Source organism: Coturnix japonica, chromosome W (genome assembly GCF_054131305.1).
Source record: "Coturnix japonica strain WE chromosome W, WE-NBRP24, whole genome shotgun sequence".
In the NCBI taxonomy this organism is placed as follows: Eukaryota; Metazoa; Chordata; class Aves; order Galliformes; family Phasianidae; genus Coturnix; species Coturnix japonica.
The window spans coordinates 5,536,136-5,561,546 of record NC_140701.1 but is presented as its reverse complement, the minus strand read 5'-3'; the positions used below and the strand labels follow the sequence as shown (position 1 = coordinate 5,561,546).

The following is a 25,411-nucleotide window of genomic DNA, read 5'->3' as shown; positions in this document are numbered from 1 at the left end:
GTTGTTAGTTGTTAAGAAAGCCCTCAATAAAATCCATATCTATTATTCCCCTCACTTTGGAGTTTGGGACCCTTTGCTTTGGAGATGGGGAAAGATTCCCCCCTTGAAAAGCACAGAGTGAGAGCAGACATAGATAGGAAGAGAGATGGGATGGGCAGCATCCATTCTGCACTCAGATGCTGCTTGGTCTGCATGCTTCTCTTCTGCTTTTATATGAAGTTCATACATGAAGATTATATATGAAGTTTATATATGAAGGCTGCAGCAAAGTGTCTCTGCTATGGAGCCCTGGAGGGGGATAGAGATGGAAAACGGGGGAGAAAGGGCAACTAAAAGCAGAACCCTGATGCCAAATGGGTCAGAAAAGTGTATAACCCCAAGGAATCAAAGGGTGAACCCCTCTCAAAGGCCTGAACCCAAGGACCGAAGATTGAAGCCCTTTTAGATGCACCCCAATGCCCAATGAGGCATCCCTGTCACCAAACCCTGAGCCCCAGGGCTGGTAGTTGTGGCTTTAAGGCTCCTTCCAGCAGTGTATGGGGAGAGCAGCTTCAGGGAAGCGAAGGCTGCAGTGGGTAAGGGATGTGAAGGGAAAATGGGGGACAAAAAGGCTCTTGATGGGTTCTCTGCTCTCTGACTTGGCTGTCTGGGATGGGGAGCAGAGCAAACCCCCACGATTCAAGAGGAAACAGAGTCCTGCTGTTCCACCTGGAGCACCACGAGTCCATGGGGCCGGATGGGATCCATCCATGAGTGCTGGGGGAGGTGACAGCTGAGGCTGTTGGTGTCTGTTGGTCTGCACTGACTTCAGCAAAGCCTTCCACACCATCCGCCATGGGTTTCTCCTGCGGAAGCTGCAGCCCATTTGGGGGCACTTATGGAATCATTTTACGGTCATTTTAGGGTCACTTGGGGGGATTTCGGATCATTTGGGGTCATTGGCATGCATTGGTGCACTCTGTGCTGGGTGAGGAACTGACTGGAGGATGGGCCCAGACAGTGGTGGTTGAATGGAGCAAGAGCCAGCCAGCAAACAGCCATCAGACAACACCAAGTGGGGGCATGGATTGATCTGCTATGGGGTAGTGAGGGTCTTATTGCTCCCTATAATTCACAAAGGGAGGCTGTGGTGAGCTGGGGGTCAGTCATTGGGAGGACACTGGGGTGATGTCGGGAGTGATGCTGTTGGGGTGACATTGGGGTGACGTAGGGATGACATTGGGGTGACATTGGGGTGGTATTGGGGTGACATTGGGGCTGTGTTGGGGTGACACTGGTGTGATGCTGTTGGGATAACGTTGGAGTAATGTTGGGGAGCGATGTTAGGAGCGTTGTTGGGGTATCACTGGGGTTGCTATCAGGGAGGGCATTGACCGGGAGGACGGGGGGGGGGTGGGGGGGGGGAGCGAGAGGGGTGCAGGGTGAGCCTTAATTCTGCTCCCCCCGACCCCAACCGCACCAAGCGGCCCTGAGCCCCCCCCCACCTGCAGCAGCAGCGGCAGGACGTGGAGGCGATGAGGGGGGGTCGCGTCGTCGAGCTCCAAACGGAGGCAAAGCAGTAACCCCCCCCCCGGGGCTCCCCATCGTGCCAAAGCCCTCCTGTAACCACTGGGATCCCGGGGGCACCGAAAGGGGGCGGAGCGGCAGGGGGGGGGGGGTCGGGGAGGTGATGGAGGCAGAAAGGAGGGGGGACAGAGCAGAGGCTGAGAGCCGACCCCCCCCTTCCGTGCTTACCCGAGGTGGGGGAAGGCGGAGCGGGGGGGCGGCCAACACGGTGCCCAGCTTGGGGGGACCCAAAGCGGTCGTTAAAGCGGCGTGAAGCGCAGCCCGGTTGCCGACGTCGATGTCGCCCCCCCCGACGCTGTGTGGGTTTAACGGAGGAGCTCCGTGGGGCAGCAGGGGGGAGGCAGTGCTCAGCACCCCCTGCCTCAAAGCGGCGCCCAGAGCCTCCCCCAACCCCCCGAACCCCCCCGCGGCCTCTAAGATCTGGGGTGCGAAATGGGGACAGCGCAGCAGCAAAGAGGTGGCGGCTGTAACCAACTCGATGGGGGGTCCCGCTGCCCCCCAAGTGTTTAGATAAGGCCACCAGAGCCCGGCAGAAAACACCGGGAGGACCCCCCCAAGCTGCCAACCCCACCACCAAAGCCCGGAGCCAACAACTGCCCCACTGCCCTTCATCCCCTCCCCCAGAACAAGCAGCGGCTGCCAGCCCTAAGGGGGACAGGAGAAGCTCGGGGGGGTTCGGAGAACATGGGGAAGAGGCTGGCGGCCAAATGGGGGGGTGAGGGGGGCGAGGGGGGGGTCCCGAGGCAGAGGAGGAAGAAGAGGCGCAGGGAGGGGGGCAGAGCTGGGTGCTGGGCTAAGGAAGCCAAGTGGTGTTGGAAGGACGCAGGGATGGGGCAAAGACCCCCCTGGGACCCCCAGAGAGCAGCATGGAGCAATGCCAACTCTGCAGAGGGCAGCAGTTGGGTTAGAATAGGGGAAGAGCTCGGGGGGGGCTTCTCGGAGTCCCTCAGCACCCACAGCAGCTGGGCCTGGGCTGCGGAGTCAGGAGGAAGGAGTTAGCAAGGAGGTGGCGTGGAAGTGGGGGGAGGGGATCCACCGAGGGGCTGCTACAGGGGTCCCCCCTGGGATCCTGAGGTGCTCCATCATTGGGAACCCTGGAAGTTGTGCCATGGGGGGGATCCTTGGGGTCTGGATCCCACAGTGCTGTGCCAAGGGGATCCTTGGGATCCAGCACTGCTTTGCCAGGGGGTCCTTTGGGATCCAGCAGTGCGATGCGGAGCGGATCCCCAGCATCCAGTGATGTGACAACACCAGGACCCCTGGGGTCTGTAAGGGCTGCATGGCAGGGAGGTGCATTAGAAGGGTAAGGGGTGCACTGGGATCCAGAGGAGCTCAGCCCCACGGTGACACGAGGCTGCCCAGGGCTGTTGGGACCCAGTGGATCACAGTGTGAGGCCGGGATCTGGCAGCAGGTTGTGGAAGGAGTCACCTGCAGACATAGGAGAAGCTCCAGGATCTGGTCCATCAGCACGGCAGGATTCAACAGGATCTGATGAGAAAGAAAAGAGATGGGGGGTGAGATCCTCCATCCATACAAAGATCCCCTGGATTCCCCCCCACCCCCATAATGGGATTCCAATGGATCCCTTGATCCCTTCCAGTACCAACGTGATGATCCCTGGGATTCCATCACCCAAATTCAGCCCCCAGACCCTCCCCAGTACCAATGCAGAGCCCTCCCCCCCCCCAAGATTCATCCCCCCCCAAAGCTTCTCACCTTCCACCAGCAGCAGCACCAGGGGCTGAATGGCAGAGGCTACAGCCAAGCGACCCAGCAGGGACCTCCGAGCCCCACAAAGCAACATCCTGGGGTGGTCCCCCGGCCCCTCAGCAGCTCCCGCAGACACTCAGCTGCTGCCTCCGGGCCCCCCCCTGCTTCACCCCCTCGGCTTCCTGCAGCAGGAGGGTCACAAAGGGGGCAACGACACCCACGGACCCCCCCGTGCCGGTGGCCAATAGGACGGTGACGGTGGCCAGAAGGAGCAGAGCCCGGGGGTGACCCGGAGGGTTGTGGGGCAGAGTCAGCAGCTCCAGTAGAGCCTCGTATACCGCCGGGACCACCCCGGGACCCCGCATGCTTCACGGGGGTACTCGAGCAGCAGCAGCAGCAGCTCCACCTGTAGGGGGGGGGGACACAGCCCTCCGTGGAGACACAGCTGACACGTCCCCACCCCTCTCCCTCCCCGGGATCGCCTTCCTCCGGCTCTGTAGGCCGTAGGAACCAAAGCAAGGGCAGAACGCCAGTGAAGCGGATCGCGTTTCCCAGGGGGAGCGGGTTACGGCACGGACCCATTGCGGATAATGGGGGGAAGGGGGAGTGGAAACCGGAGCGGTGTCACGGGTTAGTTAGATTTACCTATGCCCGTGACAGGGGAAGCCACCCCACGCCCCCCCCCCGGGGCCCGGAAAGGAGGGGGAAAAGGGGAGTGGGATAAAACAGCGACAATCTAAGGAGGAAAAACTTATTTTACTAAATATGATATCGAAATACAAGATAACACAATATAATATAATTAAGGCTAACAAATCGAACGAAACAGAGAGAGAGAGTCTCCGAAAACCGAGAGGCCTACTGTGAACTCTAGGCGACACGGCTGGAACGCTTCCCACTCTCCGAGAAGTTCGAGAGAAGAAGGAGGGCACTCCAGCCTGGGAACGAGATTATATAGAGTCCTGGTCCCGTGACTTATTGTTACTCCTGTTGTTCTCTGGGATATGTAGTCTTCTTCTGTGGACTGCACATTCAACAGAAGTATCCATACTTGACATGATGTTATGATGTGGAATACTGATAGCAAAATTACAAAATTACAAAACCATGACATTCCACCCCTTATTCTACATTATTACATCATGGTTAATATATACATATATATACATATATATACACGTATGTAAAATTGTGATAGCTAAATAGTAGAATTGCATGTAACATAACTAAATGTACAACTATAATAACTAAAATACACTACACATGCAAACATATATATATATATAGATAGATACATAAAATTATTGACTGCACTCCCCCAACATCAAATTCCCTTGTGGCACACATTGAACATCCCCATCCTTCTGCATTACCCACCAAGTGCACCCAGGTCCCTGGGCGAAGACAGTTCCACGGATAGGTTTGCCCTTTCCAGAAGCTGGAAGGACCCAAACAGCTTTTTCCCAACATGTTCTTTACATGTATAACAGGGACCTTATCTCCTTCTACAGTGTGTAGGGGGCTAGATTGGCTAGGACCATCACGATTGACAGATCCTCTAGTATTGACCAACCAAGTGGCTTCTGCCAGATTCTTCTCCCAGTGCTTAAATGTTCCACCACCCATTGCTTTCAACATAGTTTTCAACAACCCATTATATCGTTCAATTTTACCAGAAGCTGGTGCATGGTAGGGAATATGATAAATCCACTCAATGCCATGATCTTTGGCCCAAGTATTTATAAGGGAATTTTTAAAATGTGTCCCATTATCAGATTCAATTCTTTCTGGGGTGCCATGTCGCCACAGGACTTGTTTCTCAAGACCTAATATGGTGTTTCGAGCAGTTGCATGGGGTACTGCGTATGTTTCAAGCCACCCAGTGGTTGCCTCTACCATAGTGAGTACATAACACTTACCACTGCGAGATCGTGGCAAGGTGATATAATCAACCTGCCACGCCTCCCCATATTTATACTTTTGCCATCGCCCTTCCTCCCAGAGAGGTTTCATCCTTCTGGCTTGTTTAATTATGGCACATGTTTCACAATCATGAATAATCTGCGCAATAGCGTCCATGGTTAAGTCCACCCCTCGGTCTCTGGCCCACTTATATGTTGCGTCTCTTCCTTGATGGCCTGAGGTCTCATGAGCCCATCGAGCTAGAAATAATTCGCCCTTATTCTGCCAATCCAAGTCGATTTGAGCCACCTCAATTCTAGCAGCTTTATCTACCTGATGGTTGTTTTGTTGTTCTTCAGTAGCCCGACTTTTGGGCACATGTGCATCCACATGACGCACCTTTACAACCATATTCTTTGTTCGGGAAGCAATGTCCTTCCATAGTTCAGCGGCCCAAACAGATTTTCCCCTCCGTTGCCAGTTATTTTGTTCCCACCGCTGTAACCACCCCCATAAGGCATTTGCCACCATCCATGAGTCAGTATAAAGATACAGCATTGGCCACCTCTCCCGTTCAGCAACATCTAAGGCCAGCTGGACAGCTTTTACCTCTGCAAACTGACTTGATTCTCCCTTACCTTCAGTGGCCTCTGCAACCTGTCGTGTGGGGCTCCACACAGCAGCTTTCCATTTGCGATGCTTCCCTACAATGCGACATGATCCGTCAGTGAATAGGGCATATTTCTTTTCATTTTCTGGTAATTCGTTGTATGGTGGGGCCTCTTTAGCACGTGATACCTCTTCTGCTGGTGATGTTCCAAACTTTTTATCTTCAGGCCAGTCCATGATTACCTCTAGGATTCCTGGACGATTGAGGTTTCCCATTCGCGCTCGCTGTGTAATCAGCGTAATCCACTTGCTCCAGGTGACATCGGTAGCATGATGGGTGGAGGGAACCTGTCCTTTGAACATCCAGTTCAGCACTGGCAGTCGAGGTGCCAAAAGGAGCTGTGTTTCAGTCCCGACTACTTCGGAAGCAGCCCGAACCCCCTCATACGCGGCTAAGATCTCCTTCTCAGTTGGAGTGTAGCACTCTTCAGACCCCTTATATGATCGACTCCAGAATCCCAGGGGTCGGCCTCGGGTCTCTCCTGAGGCTCTTTGCCACAAACTCCAAGTGGGGCCTTTCTCTCCAGCAGCAGTATAGAGGATGTTCTTTACATCCTGTCCAGTCCGTACTGGCCCCAGGGCTACAGCACGGGCTATCTCTTGTTTAATCTGTTCAAAAGCCTGCTGCTGCTCAGGGCCCCATGCAAAATCATTCTTCTTCCGCGTTACCTGATAAAGGGGGCTTACAATGAGGCTGTAGTTTGGAATGTGCATCCTCCAAAAGCCCACTGCACCCAGGAAAGATTGTGTCTCTTTCTTGCTAGTTGGTGGAGACATGGCAGTGATTTTGTCGATCACATCTGCTGGGATGTGACGACGTCCATCCTGCCACTTTATACCTAAGAACTGAATTTCCTGGGCAGGTCCTTTTACTTTGCTTCTCTTAATAGCAAAGCCAGCTTGTAGAAGAATCCGGATTATCTGCTCTCCTTTCGTGAAAACTTCTTCTGCTGTATCGCCCCACACAACAATGTCATCAATGTACTGCAGGTGTTCAGGAGCACCACCCTGTTCCAGTACAGTTTGGACCAACCCATGGCAAATGGTTGGGCTGTGTTTCCACCCCTGGGGCAAACGGTTCCAAGTATACTGAATGCCCCTCCAGGTGAAGGCAAACTGTGGCTTGCATTCTGCGGCCAAAGGAATAGAAAAGAAGGCATTGGCAATGTCAATGGTGGCATACCATTTGGCTGCTTTTGACTCCAGCTCGTACTGGAGTTCCAACATGTCCGGCACAGCAGCGCTCAATGGGGGTGTGACCTCATTCAGGCCACGGTAGTCTACTGTCAGCCTCCATTCTCCACTGGCTTTACGCACTGGCCATATGGGACTGTTAAAAGGTGAGTGAGTTTTACTGATCACTCCCTGATTCTCCAACTGGCGAATCAAATCATGAATGGGGAGCAAGGAATCCCTGTTGGTGCGATACTGCCGTCTGTGCACTGTCTTTGTAGCAATCGGTACCTGCTGCTCTTTTACTCGTAGCAGCCCCACAACAGACGGGTCCTCTGACAGGCCAGGCAAAACAGACAGCTGCTTAATGCTGTCCATGTCTACAGCAGCTATCCCAAAGGCCCATCGATACCCCTTAGGATCCTTGAAATGCCCCCTTCTGAGGTAATCAATACCCAGTATACATGGAGCCCCTGGGCCAGTCACAATAGGATGTTTTTGCCAGTTTTTGCCAGTGAGGCTTATTTCAGCCTCCAGCACAGTCAATTCTTGAGAGCCCCCAGTCACTCCAGAAATATGGATTGATTCTGTCCCTTCATGACTGGAGGGCATTAGGGTACACTGTGCACCGGTATCCACCAGCGCCTTATATTCCTGTGGTTCTGATGTGCCAGGCCATCGAATCCACACAGTCCAATAAACTCTATTATCCCTTTCCCTCCCCTGACTGAGGGCAGGGCCCCTCTATTGGTTACCTGTGATGACTGGAGCAACTCCACTGGTGGTTGGTATGTCTAGTAGTTCTTTCACCCGTGCTCGTAGTGCAGAAGTGGGCTGATCATGCCACTTCCTCATGTCTTCTCCACGGTCACGTAGGTAGCGCCACATGGAAACACGCGGTGCAATCGTACTGTTGTTCTTTGCTCGAGCTGGGAAGCGTGTGCGTTTAACAGCTGAGACTTTTGATGATGCAGGTGGGGAGTAGGACTGGACTAGTTTGATCAGATCCTTCATTAGACCTGGTGGCCCGTACGAGGATTGACCTTCATCAGTTGTTTCTGATACTATTACGGGATCATTACAATTAGTTGATGGAAACAATTTCTTGCACATTTCATCTACTCGGTTTTCTAGCCGTGAGATGGCAGAAACTGCGGCATGCAGTTGGGGGAGCTGCTGATCGGTGGTTTGAAGCATTATAATCAGCTCAACAACTCGGGGCCATCTGTCCACGAATCCTTTAGATCCTGATACCAATGACTGTGCAATTCTCTCTGGTGCTGTACTTGTGATTTTCTGCCACATGTCAGGATCGGCCCTCACTCTCTCAGGGTCAAGTTCGCTTGGATCAGGGCTGTACAACATTTTCGCCATGGCCAATTCCCTCAGGCGCTGAATGCCTTTTTGGACGGTATTCCAACTATCAAATTTAGGCTTCAAAGCATCCTTATAGGGGTACCTTTCTCTCACGGCTTCTAACAGCCGCAACCAGAGAGTGGCAGCTCCATCCGAACATCTGCTAATCCCTCTGTCGATACCTGCATCTTGGGCAATGCTTCCTAGTTGGCGAGCTTCATTACCATCTAGAGACAAGCTGTTGGCCCCGTTGTCCCAGCAGCGAAGCAACCAAGCAAGGATACCTTCATCTTGACGCCGTGTGAACTCCTTTCTTGAGCCTTGGATTTCAGTCAGCTTCAGAGGTCGACAGTAGGTGATTTCCTCCTCATCATCAGTCTCTTCTTCATGCCTCTTGGTTTTTGCCTTTGCTTTTTTCGGTACTGCTCCATGCCCGGCACCTGGGTCTTCTGCAGCCCCCCCCTGTGCTTCTCCTTCTTTTCGTTCTAGACGCATGGACACCCGTTTCCATTTCTTGCCTTCCACAGGGGCAACTGATATTGCTACTGATGCCTCCTGTGACTGATCAGAATTAACTTGGGCTTGAATCTCAGATCGGAAACTCTCTCTCTCCAGAATAGTATGATACAAAGCACGGTATGCATAAGCCAAACCCCACATAAGGTTTACCTCCTTAGATTTCTGACCCAAATACTCACTTAATTTCTTAGGGTCCCTTAGGTGTTCAAGAGTGAAATCCCATGACACTGCGGGTCCCCATGCTTCTAAGACTTTTCCTAAACCTTTCCATATTCCCTGCCAGTCATCATTCTCTGGTTCTGGAGGAGACTTCCGCATAGAACGAATGCATAGGAACATATATGCATGCATTGATAGTGATAACATGAATGCAAGTATGAACCCTATCTCAGTTATTGAAAAGCGTGTGGAAATCTGAGAGTACAACCTAAATAAAAAGGGTTTATTTAGCCTGTACAATGAATTAAACATGGTGGTGTTTGTAAAATTGCCTGTTCCATCTGGGATGCAAGTATTTGTAAAATTGCCTGTTCCATCTGGGATGCAAGTGTTTGTAAGATTCACAATTCCGTCTGGGATGTAGGTGCCAAAATTCTGACCATACCACATCTCATAAAAGTACCAGGCAGGTGTCTCCATCAGTATCCACCTTATTAGGCTATATATCTGCACAATTCCACAACACCAAATTATGGTGTTAATAGTTGACCAATACTTTAAGAAGATCATAATTGCTTTCAATCCCTTAAACAGAGCAACTGGGATGAAGAGTGGATTCATAGCTGGCAGGCTCTGTAAAAGTCAGAGCTAGCTAGCTTTGCTCTAAGGGAGAAAGAAATCCCTTTGTTTTCTACACAAAAGTTAGATAGCAGTGCTGAGAATGTACAGCAGCCCTTAATGTTGACAATTTGTCTGGTATTTCAAGGTCACGTTCTCCGTGAGCAGCTACGGAAAGATAACACTCCCAACACTCCCGTAACGAAGCTCTTTAAGAGCAAAGAGAGAGTTGTTCTAAAAGCTAAAAAGCTCTATGCCCGCATTCTCCACCAAAAATCTGTCACGGGTTAGTTAGATTTACCTATGCCCGTGACAGGGGAAGCCACCCCACGCCCCCCCCCCGGGGCCCGGAAAGGAGGGGGAAAAGGGGAGTGGGATAAAACAGCGACAATCTAAGGAGGAAAAACTTATTTTACTAAATATGATATCGAAATACAAGATAACACAATATAATATAATTAAGGCTAACAAATCGAACGAAACAGAGAGAGAGAGTCTCCGAAAACCGAGAGGCCTACTGTGAACTCTAGGCGACACGGCTGGAACGCTTCCCACTCTCCGAGAAGTTCGAGAGAAGAAGGAGGGCACTCCAGCCTGGGAACGAGATTATATAGAGTCCTGGTCCCGTGACTTATTGTTACTCCTGTTGTTCTCTGGGATATGTAGTCTTCTTCTGTGGACTGCACATTCAACAGAAGTATCCATACTTGACATGATGTTATGATGTGGAATACTGATAGCAAAATTACAAAATTACAAAACCATGACAAGCGGCCTCAGCTGGTGGCGTGGGGCGGAGGGGGGGGAACGGCGGAGGGAGCGGAGCGGAGCGCCGGGGTAGCGGAAGAGGTTTGTGGGCTGAGGGCCGCCAACAGCCGCCCCCAAGGCCCCAACATGGCGCTGCGGGCCGCACCCGAAGTGGAGCCAAAAGCCTGGAGGCAGAGCCTGAGCCGGCCCCGGCCGTGTCGGTGTGCGTTGTTGTTCCGGGGCTGTGAATGAGGACTCCCCGCTGGAATTGGTGCCGATGGATCCGCACGCCTCGGTGCCGTGTTGGGCTGGGGCAGTGGGCGTGGATGAAGGTTTGTACGGATGGAGTGGGTCTGGATTGCAGTGAGCGGGACGAGTCCGGGCTGCGGTTTGGCGTGGTTGTGTTGGTTGCTTTGAAGGGCTGCCGTAATAGGGCGGACGGAGGGAGAGGGAGAGGGAGGGAGCTTTGAACAGTGCGGGCAGTCAGGAGCACGTCGCGTTTCTGCCTGCTGTGTTGGCGCTGCCGTAAGTCTTTGGGTTGACTTGCGGAATCAAACTCTATAATGCAGAGATGGGTTGTAAAGCAGGTATGTTTATTCCAGCGTTGCGCAGCGCCGGGTGCAAGGGGGATAGCTCCTCCAAACCTGCACAGCGTAAGGAGAAAAGTGTGTTACAGATATAGGTTAAGCTAATACATAATCAATAGTCTCCTCCTCAGTTTGATTACATATTCATTGCATTCCCTATGGCCCCATTCCTCACAACCCCATTCCCTCATTCCCCCTGACCCCATTCCCCGTGACCCTTGCCGTTGTTTTGGGGTGAAATTCTTCTTCTGTTTTCTTCTTGGTGTTATTTGCTGTTATTGTTCTCCCATGTCAGCATCATCTTGCCCGGGGGTATCTAATCCTTCTTCTTGTCAGAGGTCTCCGGACAATTTCTTCTTATCTTTAGTGCCCTCTTCTCTGGTTTTATTTTGACTAAGTGTCTGTAATTCCCCCTATCCCTGCACTTTTAAATGTAAACTATCTGCAGTTACCCTTTGTCTTGGTTTCTGTGAAGTTCTCCTTTCCCTTTCTATAGCAGAGTGTTACCTTGCCTCCATTCTGGGGCTTTGCTCACTCTTCAATTCCCCCCTTTTCATTAATCTAGCAGGCTTTTACCTGCTAGATTCTTAATGGGTCTCAAAATAGGCTCCACTCTCTACCTTTTGTCTCAGCTCACGTCTCTTCCAAACCCCATATTCCCTTCTGGTATCCTGGCACAGACACAAAAAGCATCTTATAACAACACAAGTAAAACACACCAAGAGTAGCAAGGTGATGCAGACTAAGAAAAACTGTTTTAGTCATCCTAAATTTGGCAACTAGTAAGTTTATCCCAAGGTTCAGAGAAAACTATTCCCCAATCGGTGTTATCCCTGCCTACTCCATGTTGCCATGCAACTTTGGATAAACAGGATACCTCCTCTTGGATTGTCCATCAGGCACCTGCAGCAGCATCCTCAATTGTTTCTAAGGTTACAGAACTTTTCATACAGCGATACCCCCCCTTTTCTTGGGAGTTCTGTGAAATCAGTTTGCCACTGTTGCCCTGGAAGGCCCTTTCCCGTGAGGCCCACTTGTGCCCTGTTCCTGGCACTGGGACTGTACTTTGTAGTGTTGGTTTGCCCAATATATTCTCTTATCTTCCCTTATAACCGGTTTCCATAAAATACTAAAGGGCATAACAGTGTGTCCATTTGGGCATGCACCCATCTGTCAGCTTGCTCTCTTCCTTTCTAAATTATTAATTGGACTCCTGTCCTCTTTAGAGTATTTTACAGGTTTTGACTTGGCTTCAGAGATTTTAAGTTTACCGTCTGGAATTGAAGCCCTCTTCAACTGCCTGTTCTGCCACCTGATCTATCAGCTTATTTTCTGTTTCCTGTACAGTGTTACATTTCTGATGTCCTTTACAACATATAATAGCCATTGATAGATTTACATCAGGCTGTTTTCCTTGTGTGTGAGCAATCCTTGCTCTTTTCAGATGGTACTATGAGCGTGTGGCACCCAAACGCATATTTAGCATCTGTCCATATGATTAAAGCTCTTGTCAAGGCAGTTATTTCATGCTTCTGAGGGGAAGTCCCCACAGCTGGTGGTTGTGCTTCGGTCACCTGGTCAGTAGCAGTTACTGCATGTCCTGCCTTACAGTCTCCTTGTCTCATAAAACTGCGGCTGCTGGTAAACCAGGCGTCTTCTTCATCTTCTAAGGGTTCGTCCTTCAAGTTCGACTGACCGGCTGGAATGTGCAGCTTCAGTTGTTTCAAAGCAGTCGTGTAATCCTGGTTCTCCGGGAGTTCCACTAAGGAAAGATACTGGGTTGACAATATTAGTCACAATTATTTCTACATCACCCTACTCTACCAGGATGGCCTGGTATTTCAGGAATCTTTGGGGTGAGAACCAATGAACCGATGTCCCCCTTTTTGTCACCAATACGGTAAACAATGTATGAGATATTAAAACTGGTATCCTTTGGCCCAGTGTAGATTTATGGGCTTCTTGAATATTGAGCACTAGTGCAGCCACTGCCCTCAGGCACCCTGGCCATCCCTTACTCACTTCAAGCTGTTTGAGGTTTACCATCAGTCCGTAGCTGTGTATCCATGGTCAGCACCCTCCTGTCATTCCTGGGAACGTATGGAGTTCCTTGACAGTTTGCAGCTCAGGGGTTTAGCAGATGGCTTCTTTCTTGGCAGTCCTAAAGGTTCAAAGTCCAGCTGTAATTTCTGAGTTATTTCTGCTTTCTGTAAACCAAGAAACTCAGCAAACTCTCAGTCTATTATACACAGCCCTTTTGTTGCTGTGGCATCCACATGCTCCAGTAAAGTTCCACCCTAGGATGGAGGATCCCAGGTCTCAGGCTCACGAGTTGACCGGTTCTCAGATATCATTAAGCTGTTCTCACAACCCTGGGTAACACTGTCCAGGTTAACTGAGTCTAAGTTTTTTTTTTCAAGTGTTGGTTGCTTTGAAGGGCTGCCTTCATAGGGCGGAGGGAGGGAGAGGGAGAGGGAGGGAGCTTTGAACAGTGCGGGCAGTCAGGAGCACGTCGCGTTTCTGCCTGCTGTGTTGGCGCTGCCGTAAGTCTTTGGGTCCCCAGGAGGCTCTCCCTGGGGGTGTCCCGATTCGAAGGCAGGATTCAATCCCACCACAGCCCGTCCATGGCAGGCAAACGCTTTTCTCATCTTCTCTTGGGACTCAGCAGTGCCAGGGGTTTCACAGCGCGCGTGTTGCAGTGACTGGCAGCCTCCGTGTGTTTTTCTGTTGCATACAGGATCCCATGGTGGAGCCGCGTTAGAAGCACACGTTGGTGTCTTGTGGCAGGAGCAAGGGCAGTGGAAGCGCTGCCCAGGGCAGGGCGGTGGTGACTGCCATGAGAGCGGAGGTCTGATGCCATCTGCGAGGGATGGGATTTGCATCCGGTGGCTTTTCCATTGCAGAATGTCCAGCAGCAGAGCGTGAGTGGCCGTGAAATGAAGCTGGGCCCCAGGAGAGCAGTCTGGAGCTGCGTCACGAGCTTCGTGCGTGGCCAGCGCAAGGTAGGTGTGCCTTACTGTAAGCGTGCGCTGAAGCAGTGTTGGTTAAGTACAGCTCACTCCTCTGTCTGCAACAGATGGGCTTTCTGCGCGCTTTATTGCTGTGGCCGTAGAATTCCCTCTTTCTTACCATCTGATCTGTGAAGGCTTTTGTGTGGGAAGGGTTTGAGGAATGAGGGAGTAGAAATTGCTTTAGTCACGAGTCATCTGGAAAGGTTTCACAGAAACAGCGACATTTGCAGAAGGAACGTATTGGCATTGGCTGTTGTGCCAAATACTCACTGGGATAGAGAGGAGGGAGTACCTGCAGAAGATCGTTCTCTTCTGGTTTTGAGGAAGCCAGGGAGGGCTCAGATTGCAGCTTAAGCAATGTTCTTTTGTCACACTATGGGTCCTGTGTTGCGTTCCCCAGAGTTTCATCTCTCCTTTTGATTCCAGTTCTCCTGACAGGTTAGGCTTGAATTCAGCATAATATCTGCTTCTCCCTGGGTTCAGGTTCTTTGGGTCTCCTGCCTGCTTTTCTCCCTTTTCTTAATGGAGAGTGGAGTTTCTACCACAGAGCAAAGTTTCGTGATTAACAGAAACAAATATGGAACATATTAGATGAATACAGCTCTGCATTTTTTTCTTCCTCCGGCTAGCAAGGGACTCCTGTGCTCTCATTAATATCATCAGTGAGTAGATGCTGCCTTCTGCTGGAGCCTAAAATGCTTTCCATAGTTGAGTGGTTGGAAACATAGGGTTTTAACTTAAAATTGTTTGTGCAGGGTGAAGGTTGGGAACACAATTAGAATACAGTTACACACTGCTCTATCCCCAGAACTTTCCAGCATTTTTCTTAACACAGCTTACAGTTCATTTCAAAACAAACTAACAAAGATGAACTTGGGTTAGCGTAGCTTGTTTTAAATGATCCTTCTGTGTCTTTTCCAGGCTGGTAGCAGAATGGAGACTTTCCTGAGGCGCTGAGGAACAGACACAAGCTTCTTTTGAAGGCTTCAATGAAATTCTGCCGCAGCAGTATCTGCGGTCCTTTGATGCTAAGGAGCTGGAGGTAAAAGATTCTTTGACTATTGCCAGATCCAGGCTGCTACACGTAATACTTGAATTTCAGTCAGTGTCTGAAGAGCAGAGTTCATTAAGGCTGGTGGTTCTGTTTTCAGGATGTGTGAGAGAAGCCTTATGTATCAGGTAGTATTTGGTTACTGTGTTGTTCTTCACTTTCTTCTTTGCAACCAACTTAGACACATTTCTAACGTTAAGATTCTGCCAGCATAAATTTTTTGGCTGACAGTGTTTTTGTAGTCCTTGACAATGTGATTTGCGTGTGTCTAAAGAGTGAGTGACTGGAAAGCAAGGGAGATAAGAACCAAATATCAGCGGATGGTCAAATTACAGAGTGGAGCAGGTTTTAGCTGCTTTTGGTCTCTCCAAGTTATGCTCTACAGCAAAACATCGTATTTCTAGCACAGAATGGTACGGTTAGGTAAAGACAAAGTACATTGTTAGTTTGAATGTCTAAATACAAAGATTTTAATGACTGGTTTTTCTCTTTTGTGGCCTCTCCACATTTTCTTTGTGAGCGGATGTTATTATTTGCTGTGAAAGTTTGAGAGTTTAATATTAACCCCATCGCAGCGCCTGAGAGTAACGATGCCTCTTTTTCCCCCCTTACAGCAGGCAGCCTCTGTGAGAGCAGTGGAGCAGCAGCTGTCTTCGCTATGGCTGCTGAACTGCATTTCTGGCCACCTGAGATCCCTGAGCCCACGCTAATGGAGAACATGCTGCGCCACGGACTCTTCTATGGAGCCGTTTTGCAGTTTGTGTGTGTGCTGGCCATCATGCTGCCAGTTTCCAAGTCCCCAGAGGCAGTAAGTGGTGCTCTCATGGGCTGAGAGAAAGGCACAGGCAACTGGCTGGGAGGGAACTGTCAAATTCAAGATATGAAATACTAAAATATTGATGCTACAGATAAAGCTCAGTTTGCATTTTTGTTAGAGTCTGTGACAACAAGTATAATGTCACTGAAGAAATGGCTTTTTTGGGCATTAAAAGACAAAACGCAATCTTTTGATTTGCATGAAGCAGTAAAAACAACACCGAATCGATTTTCTTTATCTTTTGACAGCGTCTCTGGGTCTTTAATGTCCCTTCCCACCCAAACCATTCCACAATTCTATATTTCCACAATGTAAATGTGAAAATATCTGCCATGGTCTCCTGCTGCTCTACATGACTGGGAAGCCTCAGCCACAGGGACAGCGTCCATAGCAAGCCCAGGGGGAGCCTGGTCCTTGTGGTGGAACAGATCTGCCCAGCGGGACACGCTCCCAGTAATTCTTCCGCAGCAGCCTGGCACTCACCCACTAAGGGGTGCCACAAGCACCCACTCTACGCATCCCTGCTGCACAGGAGGAGCAGCCCGTGAGGAGGCCCAGCCTGCAGCCTGGGGATGTGAGGTCACTATGCCCTGCCGCATAGCTGCCTTGTCACAATGAGGTCACAATGCCCAGCTGCGTGCCTTAGGAGTTCTGTGCCCCAGTAGCAGCACTCGTCGTGGCTGTAGCGGTGGTGGTAGCAGCATGGCACGAGTTCTGGGGGCCTCGGCCCCCACCTGCCTTGCCTTCCTCCTTGTACTGATAGCCATGTGTTGTCAGGAGGCTTGTGCTGCTCCGTGGCGAGCAGCAGAAGCAGGTGGGTGGGCAGAGTTGGGTAAAAAATGAGCAGAACTGAGGGTGAGAAGCCCAGGTTCTGGTTGCAGTGGCTCTGTGCCGTGTTGCCCTAGGGCTGCCTTCGATGGGGGGTGTGTTGGAGAGGGGAGACAGGCAGCACCACAGGAGCTGGGCAAGGGCATGAGGAAGCCCTGTGCTCCCACGGCTCTGCCGCTGGATGGCTGGAGCATGCTCTTCATCCTGGGGGTGTCCTAGGGGAGAACTCGTAAGATGTGTGCTGGGAAAAGCATGAGCATTTCTGCTCCAGCTGCCTGATGCTCCCCATAGAAAAATCCCGGTTCCCAACAGAGACCCCCAGCTGTAGCCCAGATGGGTTCAGGCACCTTTTCTTTGTATGCTCTTCCACGTGGTCCCAGAGGGGTGCTGCACGTTGCCAGGAGGGAGCATTTGTAAAGCTGCTGAGTGCCAGGCTCCAGGTCACCGTGGCACCTCTATAGCTTTGGCAATCACGGCCTGAGTCTCCCATCTCGTTACCTGGCCCCTTCCTTGTCACTAAGGGAGAGGAAGATCACAACATGCAATGGGAACATCCCTCTTCTGTTCTTTATTCTAGATGATGACATTGGTACTGCTCCAGACGACTGGATGGAGACTGCTTTTGTGCCTCAGAGGAAACTCCGAGGTAAGTTGTGAGTGTCTGTTTCTTCGGAGGTAGAAAAATTAGTGCTGTAATAGCTTATTTGGGTACATAAGGACCTCCAAAGGTCTTTCAAGTCTCTTTGTGCTCTGAAGGTCATACACAGATCAGTCATGAGTATTTCTTTACTTGGAGAATTGTCACATTTCAGTGGGAAGGCAGCCCTTGCCAGTGTTTGCTCCTATTCCTTTGCTGTTTGGGTCATGTCATTCCCTGACCTGCAGCCAGTCCTCACATGTCACTGCAGGAAAAAAAAACAAAGCAGACCCCTGTGCGCAGTGGAAGCTCTCCTCACCTGTGTCTGATCACTCTTGTGCCTGCAGGCCCCTTTGATGCTTTTCCAAAGCAAAGTCGTGTCCCTGAGCCTGGGGTGGATGCCAGAGGTAAGTCACCAGTCTTCATCTCATGATCTTTGCTCATATTTGGCTGTGGAAGTTCAGGGGGGGGTTCATCTTTTCACTGCCTGGTGATTTCTTCCCCATGATAAGCTTGGGTAGTCACTGTTTCTTGGGTGCTGCATGCTCCCAGCATCCCGTTGACTTTGTCTCCGTACATCAGAGATCTCCCCACTAAGAAAAACTTGAGGGGCCAAATGTTCTTCTATGCCTTCTCTGAAGATTGTTTTACGTGGCCTGGAGAGAGTATCTGGAAAGCTGCTGAGTGCCAGCCAACTGTCCACCTGGCCTCTCTGCAGCTTTGCAACTTTTGACCCAGGTCTGGGTGCCATGTCATCACCTGAGCCCCTTCCAGTCACTGCGGGTCCCTAAGGAAGAGAGAAATTACAGCATACCATGGCACCCAAACAGCAGCACCCTGGCACATGAGTGGCAGGCCTGGCTGCCCCCAGGCATCAACACCAGGAGATGTTTCTCATCGATGCTTGATTACGGCTGTGCCTATAAGCAATGCCTTGCCAAAGCCTCAGCACAATCCAGCCTGTGAGCCTCAGGGCAATCCCACAGGAAAGGGCCTTTAGATCTTGCCCTTCCTCTTCCACCCCCTTCCCTTCTCCAGGCAGTTCTGCACACGGCTCCTTTTTGGACTGTCACGGTGCCATTGCAGGCACCCAACAACTATTTGCCAGATGCTTCTGTGTGGCAGGGAGAGGAGAGTGCTGTGGAGCAGTGCTGTCATTCCAGTCTAAACAGGTGTCTGACAGGAGCTGCTCTGTCTGTGTTTGTTGACAGCTCCTAGTGGAGTTGAATGGCATCCAGTTTCCCAGCTGAGCTCCAGGACAGAAGCCCCAGCGATTCGAATGGGTACGTCATGAGATTTTAGTTCCTTTGAGAGATGCCAGCTCACAGTCCTAATGTCAGCCAGGCATGTCTGCAGGTGTGAGTGAGAATGCACACCTGTGTGTGTGTGTCCTGCCCTCGCACAATGCCCTGGTCCCATTCAGTGATGCTGTAATGCGTTTATGTAAGTTGTAGTGTGTGGTGAAAAGTTCTCATTCTTTGGTTGCAGAAGTGCCTCCAGGGAAGGCCGTGCTAAATCCTTAGTTGTGCTGGAACCCCACAGGCATCCCAGGGGTGGCTGTTGTCGTTACTGGTTGCACTGAAAAGACCATTCAGTTTAATACCTTGTTTGTCTGAAAGTTATCTTAATGCTTTCTGTTTAGGTCCTGAGAAACAGAAAGAGGCCCTGGAAAGAGGAAAATATTTGAAGACACTGCCCTCTCTGCTAATGAAAATCAAGAAAGACAAAGCACGTGGTAGGTGTATTTCCGTCTGTTCCCTGAAAGACTTGTGAAGCTGAATTTCTAGAAATACATGTGGAGAAACTGTACCATCTTCCTGATGAGAAGCAGTTACTTACAGTCCCACTCCCTTACCTCCTTTCTAAAGAGACAGGTGGAGCACCTATGCGCTGGATTGCATTTCAAAACGGCAGAGTTCGCACACTGACTGTCCCCCTGAGAGTAAAAGAGGCCATGCAGACAACAACTGTCACTCCAGGTAAGGGCCGCTCATAGTGGCTTTGTGGTTAGAGGTTGCTCCCCTCCCACTGCAGCCAGTTCCCAGGGACTTAGGAACTTTGTCCTGTTGGGAACTAGGCCACCAGAACCACATTCAGCAGATAAGAAGAGGAAACAGGACCCTCCATAGTACCTCCTGTGCACAGACCCTGCATTCCAGAGCTTGCTGTGCTTCCCCTGAGCCACCAGGCACAACAGCAGCCCGGAGCGGGATCCTTCCTGTGGTTGTTCTTGTCCATGTCACTCAAAGCAGCAGCTGGTGAAACAGATCCACATTGTTTTTCCAGGTGCGGATGGTGAGGAACATGCAAATGCCGCAGTAGATAATTTTATCAAGAAGTACTGCCTGGGATTCGGTGCGGTTATCTTCGTTACCACGCCGATGGCAATGTTTTCATGCTATCGTCTTATCAAGCAACGGAGGCAGATAAACCAGTGAGTTCTTGTTCACCTCCAACCCCATCCTGCCCCCCTCTTTACTATAGGGCTTCTGTGAGCCAGGAGGCATTTCTAGGTAAAGCAGCATAGAGAAGCCAGTTAGTTGTTGCCTAACACTGTCTGAGATTGATGCTGTCAGATGTTTTAACTGGCTGAGCCATTCCTGCTGCATGTTCTTACTGCTGGGCCTGAGACAGGCCGGGAGCTGAGGGTGGCTCTACCATGCACTGTGAGGAAGGAGAGCAGGGGGTTCTCCTGTGCCCTCAGCATGTTTCTTTCTCTGCAGGCGCCTTGCTGCAGCTGCTGCAGACGAGAATACTGCCTGCAGGAAGTGGTACTTGGAAAGATGGCTTGCTCACCTCAACGAACAGCTTCCTTGCCTCAAGGCGCTGGACAGAAAGACAGGGCACCAACAACAACCAGCCCAGCAGCCGCAGAGCACCACCAGAGCGGCCCCTGCCAGGCCTGACGGCTGTCGGGCTCAACTGCCCCCACTGCGGCCCCTGTAGCCCAACAGCCCAGGCTCCGTGGCCCCCAGGAAGTACATCAGGCCCAGCAGCCCCTATCCACCCTGGGCATCAACACCTCTTTCAGGGGACAGGAGGGACCCACCTGGTTTGGAAGCTTGCAGTCATCGGCTGGCACCCAAACAGCAGCACCCTGGCAGATGAGTGGCAGGCCCAGCTGCCCCCAGGCATCAACACCACCCTCCTGTCCCCCACCACCATCCTTCAGGGGTTGGCAGTGGCTCCCTCAGAGCATCACCTGGGGGCAGCCACCGCCTGGGGGAAGCTTGAGAGGCCCGTCAGCCCCCAGCACCATCTCTGCCCTCACCCTCCCCTCCACCATCCATTAGGGGATGGAAGAGACCACAGCAGAGTATAGACCTGGGGACATCATCCAACAGACGGACAACCATTGTCTGGGACAAGCCAACTGGCCCAACAACCCCTGCACCCCCCAGGAACTGTCACCAACCTCCCACTTCCCTCCACCATCCTTCAGGAGGTTGGAGCAGCCCCCGCAGGGTGTCAGTTTGAGGGCATCATCCGACACCCAGAAAACTACAGCCAGGGGAAAGCATACCAGGCCCCACAGCTCCCAGCCCCCCACAGCACCAACTCTGCTCTCCCGCTCCTCTCCACCATCCTTCAGGATGTGGGAGTGCCCCCCCCCCCACAGGGTCGGCTTGGGGGCATCATGCAACACCTGTAAAACCTCTGCCTGGGAGAAGTATGACAGGCCCAGCAGCCCCAAGATCCCCCCAGCACCACCTCTCTCTTCATGCTCCTCTCCACCATTGGTCAGGGGGTGGGAGCATCATCACTGGTCAACACAACAGGGGGTTTTTTCTTTAACATCCTTATTCCACCTTCTGTACTGAGTATAGCTTTTCTATAAAAAATCTCAGCACCACACATGATCATATTCAAAACATCTATAACTATACGGAATATAGATATTGTAAATTAATTCAATAAAATTCAACAACAAAACAAAATAACCAAGAAGCTGCTTCCTTCAAAAGACAGAGTATTCTGACGAGGAGAAAACAGCAATACTAACATCACGTCATGGCATTGCCATCAGGGCTCAAGCTAAGGCAGCCAGCTGACCAGGGCAGAACTAGTGTTAGACGCTGCTCAGTGACAACACCCAGAACAAAGTAGCAAGGATGTGAAGTGTAGGAGACTACTTGCGCTTATCACATTCTGTCTGCTGTAACAGCACTACTCAAAGATTTCTAATCGGGCCAAGATCTTTGTGAAGCAGCAGTTTGTTCATTACTGCCATCATGGCCGCACACCCCTACTGACTGTTGGGCAGGGCTGCAGTGGGGAACGCCCTCCACACGCAGTCCTGGGCAGGCAAGGGCTGTCGGTGCACAGTGCCACACGCTCCTTGCCATCTGCACACACGTGGGCTGGCTTTGCACTGCCAGGCACATCGTGTCGCCTGGGCACTGCAGGCCCTCGCTTGGTGGTATGCAGAGACAGCGGGGCCAACAGATGAAGTAATCTGTGTTGTATGCAATACTTGTATGACTTGGGAGCTGACAATCCTTGCGGGTCTCTGTCCTGCTCCAATTTATAGGAAGGAGAGGAGGTCCATACATGTATGCCTGGGCATGGTTCAAATGTTGGAGGATGGACGCTATTACGATTTAGGGTGATTAGGAAGGGAAGGCGGGCAATAGAAAAGATAGGAAATAGAATCAAGGAGTCTTCATAGGAAGCAAGAGGGAGAGAGAGTCACCACCATGGATCTGGCGTGTTTTGTAGTTCAGTCATTGATCTTCAGTAGTGGTGGGTCATCAGGAGTTGTTGTTCCGCTAACGATGACTGTGACCACGGCAACAGTTTTCAATGATAGTATAAACTTACAAATAAGTCCAACGTGGTTCTGTCAGCTCTCCTTGGTGTGACAGCTCAAATCCAAAATGGTTGAGTCAGCTCTCCTTGGAATGGCAGCTTCTGGCTCTGGGATCTCATCTTCTGGGCCTTGCCAGCAGACAAGAGGGAGCAGGGATGCCCACCTGCTTCCTGTTCTTCACAGCACACGATGGTATCATTCCCCAGTTTTCCCATACCAATCTGGAGCCAGATCTTCTGCCAGTAAACACTTCTGAGCACCCTCTTCTGGAGGTGAACAGCTCTGGAGGAAGGTGCTTTCAAATGTCCACAAAGTGATGTTGATTGTCACACAGTAGCACCCATCACTTGCCTCCTCCATAAATCAGTTACAGTCTTGTTAGTGAACCTGAAGACAAAAGGTCAGCGCTCTGGGACAAACAGCCACACACCAGTATCACAGAATCACAGAATGACCCGGGTTGGAAGGGACCTCAAGGATCATGAAGAACCAACCCCCCTGCCTGGCAGGGCTACCAAACATACACCTTTAGTAGATCAGGTTGCCCAGGGCCCTGTCCAGCCTGGCCCTGAACACCTCCAAGGACAGGGCACCCACAACCTCCCTGGGCAGCCTGTTCCAGGGCCTAACCACTCTCCTAGTAAACAACCTTTCCCCCTAATATCCAACCTAAATCTTCCCTCTTTCAACTTAAATCAGTTTCCCCTTGTCCTGCTATTACCAGCCCCCTCCTCATCCTATGTGGAACACCAGTGCCAGCAGTGCGGCCGCCATTTTAGAACCCTCACCACGTCACTTGGTCACCGCTGCCGTGCACAACGCAGTCACCTCTGACAGCTGTGGCAGTTAACAGCCATGTCAGCTGCAAAGAGGGCGAGGGTGGAAGTTTCCCCTGTTTCATGCGGGAGGATGGAGCTGGGGGCCCTAGGACTGAGAAGGAGAAGGGGGCCCGCCATGACCACCAGGCAGAGGAGGGGTAAGAGAGCCCAGTTCCATCGCGCCTGCACCAGCCTGGTGACGAGCAATCATGTGGAGCCCATGGAGGTGGATCCACCTCCAGAGGAGCCCATGGAGGTGGATCCACCTCCAGAGGCATAGCTGCCTTGTCACAATGAGGTCACAATGCCCAGCTGCGTGCCCTAGGAGTTCTGTGTCCCAGTTGCAGCACTCATTGTGGCTGTAGCGGTGGTGGTAGCAGCATGGCACGAGTTCTGGGGGCCTCGGCCCCCACCTGCCTTGCCTTCCTCCTCGTACTGATAGCCATGTGTTGTCAGGAGGCTTGTGCTGCTCCGTGGCGAGCAGCAGAAGCAGGTGGGTGGGCAGAGTTGGGTAAAAAATGAGCAGAACTGAGGCTGAGAAGCCCAGGTTCTGGTTCCAGTGGCTCTGTGCCGTGTTGCCCTAGGGCTGCCTTCGATGGGGGGTGTGTTGGAGAGGGGAGACAGGCAGCACCACAGGAGCTGGGCAAGGGCATGAGGAAGCCCTGTGCTCCCACGGCTCTGCTGCTGGATGGCTGGAGCATGCTCTTCATCCTGGGGGTGTCCTAGGGGAGAACTCGTAAGATGTGTGCTGGGAAAAGCATGAGCATTTCTGCTCCAGCTGCCTGATGCTCCCCATAGAAAAATCCCGGTTCCCAACAGAGACCCCCAGCTGTAGCCCAGATGAGTTCAGGCACCTTTTCTTTGTATGCTCTTCCACGTGGTCCCAGAGGGGTGCTGCACGTGGCCAGGAGGGAGCATTTGTAAAGCTGCTGAGTGCCAGGCTCCAGGTCACCCTGGCACCTCTATAGCTTTGGCAATCACGGCCTGAGTCTCCCATCCTGTTACCTGGCCCCTTCCTTGTCACTAAGGGAGAGGAAGATCACAACAAGATCACCTTGGTCACCGCTGCCGTGCGCAACGCAGTTGCCTCTGACAGTTGTGGCAGTTCACAGCCATGTCAGCTGCAAAGAGGGCGAGGGTGGAAGTTTCCCCTGTTTCATGCGGGAGGATGGAGCTGGGGGCCCTAGGACTGAGAAGGAGGAGGGGGCCCGCCATGACCACCAGGCAGAGGAGGGGTAAGAGAGCCCAGTTCCATCGCGCCTGCACCAGCCTGGTGACGAGCAACCATGTGGAGCCCATGGAGGTGGATCCACCTCCAGAGGAGCCCATGGAGGTGGATCCACCTCCAGAGGAGCCCATGGAGGTGGATCCACCTCCAGAGGAGCCCATGGAGGTGGATCCACCTCCAGAGGAGCCCATGGAGGTGGATCCACCTCCAGAGGAGCCCATGGAGGTGGATCCACCTCCAGAGGAGCCCATGGAGGTGGATCCACCTCCAGAGGAGCCCATGGAGGTGGATCCACCTCCAGAGGAGCCCATGGAGGTGGATCCACCTCCAGAGGAGCCCATGGAGGTGGATCCACCTCCAGAGGAGCCCATGGAGGTGGATCCACCTCCAGAGGAGCCCATGGAGGTGGATCCACCTCCAGAGGAGCCCATGGAGGTGGATGCGCCCGCGGCATAGCTGGCCTGGCATCACACCACCGTGCCAGGCCCCGCATTGGCACCATTGCAGCTCCACCGTGGCTGGTCCAGGCACTGAGCTCCTTACCCGCTGCTCGGCCCCTGCCCCCGGCATTAGCTGGGTGGCATTTTTTGTAACATCTGCTCCTCCTTCGGGCTTCTTCTGCAGCCACGTCCTGTGGGCCCCCAGTCCCATCTTTACCCAGTTATTCTTGTTGTTTTTTTTGGTTAAGTTTAGTTTTAGAGTTAGGTGTAGGTTGTTGTTCATGTTTTCGAGTTAGGCATAAGTTTTTGTTCATGTTTTACTGTTAGGAGTAGGCTTAGGAGTAGGTTTAGTGTTAGGAGTTGTTGTTTTCCTGTTCGGAGTAGGTTCCTGTTCTTGCTGTAGTGTTAGGAGCAGATTGTTGTTCCCATAGTAGAGTTAGGCATAGGTTACTGTTGGTACTGTAGGGTTAGGCGTGGGTTCCTACCAGCAGTTGGCAGCAAACAGCGCTCGCTCGGTAAGCACACGTCTGCTTTCTCCCCCGGAGCTGTGAATGCGACTGCCATGAGAGCAGAGGTCTGATGCCATCTGCGAGGGATGGGATTTGCATCCGGTGGCTTTTCCATTGCAGAATGTCCAGCAGCAGAGTGTGAGTGGCCGTGAAATGAAGCTGGACCTCAGGAGAGCAGTCTGGAGCTGCGTCACGAACATCCTGCATGACCAGCGCAAGGTAGGTGTGCCTTACTGTAAGCGTGCGCTGAAGCAG

General features: G+C 51.8%; 1 protein-coding gene across 1 annotated transcript; it reads left to right on the top strand.

Moving 5' to 3' along the window:
- The first annotated feature begins 17,295 nt into the window (after positions 1–17,295).
- On the top strand, positions 17,296–20,703 carry LOC146754376 (uncharacterized). Its single transcript, XM_085527585.1, has 7 exons — positions 17,296–17,360; positions 17,699–17,758; positions 18,563–18,634; positions 18,994–19,086; positions 19,220–19,330; positions 19,638–19,785; positions 20,075–20,703. The coding sequence occupies exons 1-7, from the start codon at positions 17,324–17,326 to the stop codon at positions 20,295–20,297; spliced, it is 744 nt and encodes a 247-aa protein (XP_085383711.1). The 5' UTR covers positions 17,296–17,323; the 3' UTR covers positions 20,298–20,703.
- The last annotated feature ends 4,708 nt before the right edge of the window (positions 20,704–25,411 follow it).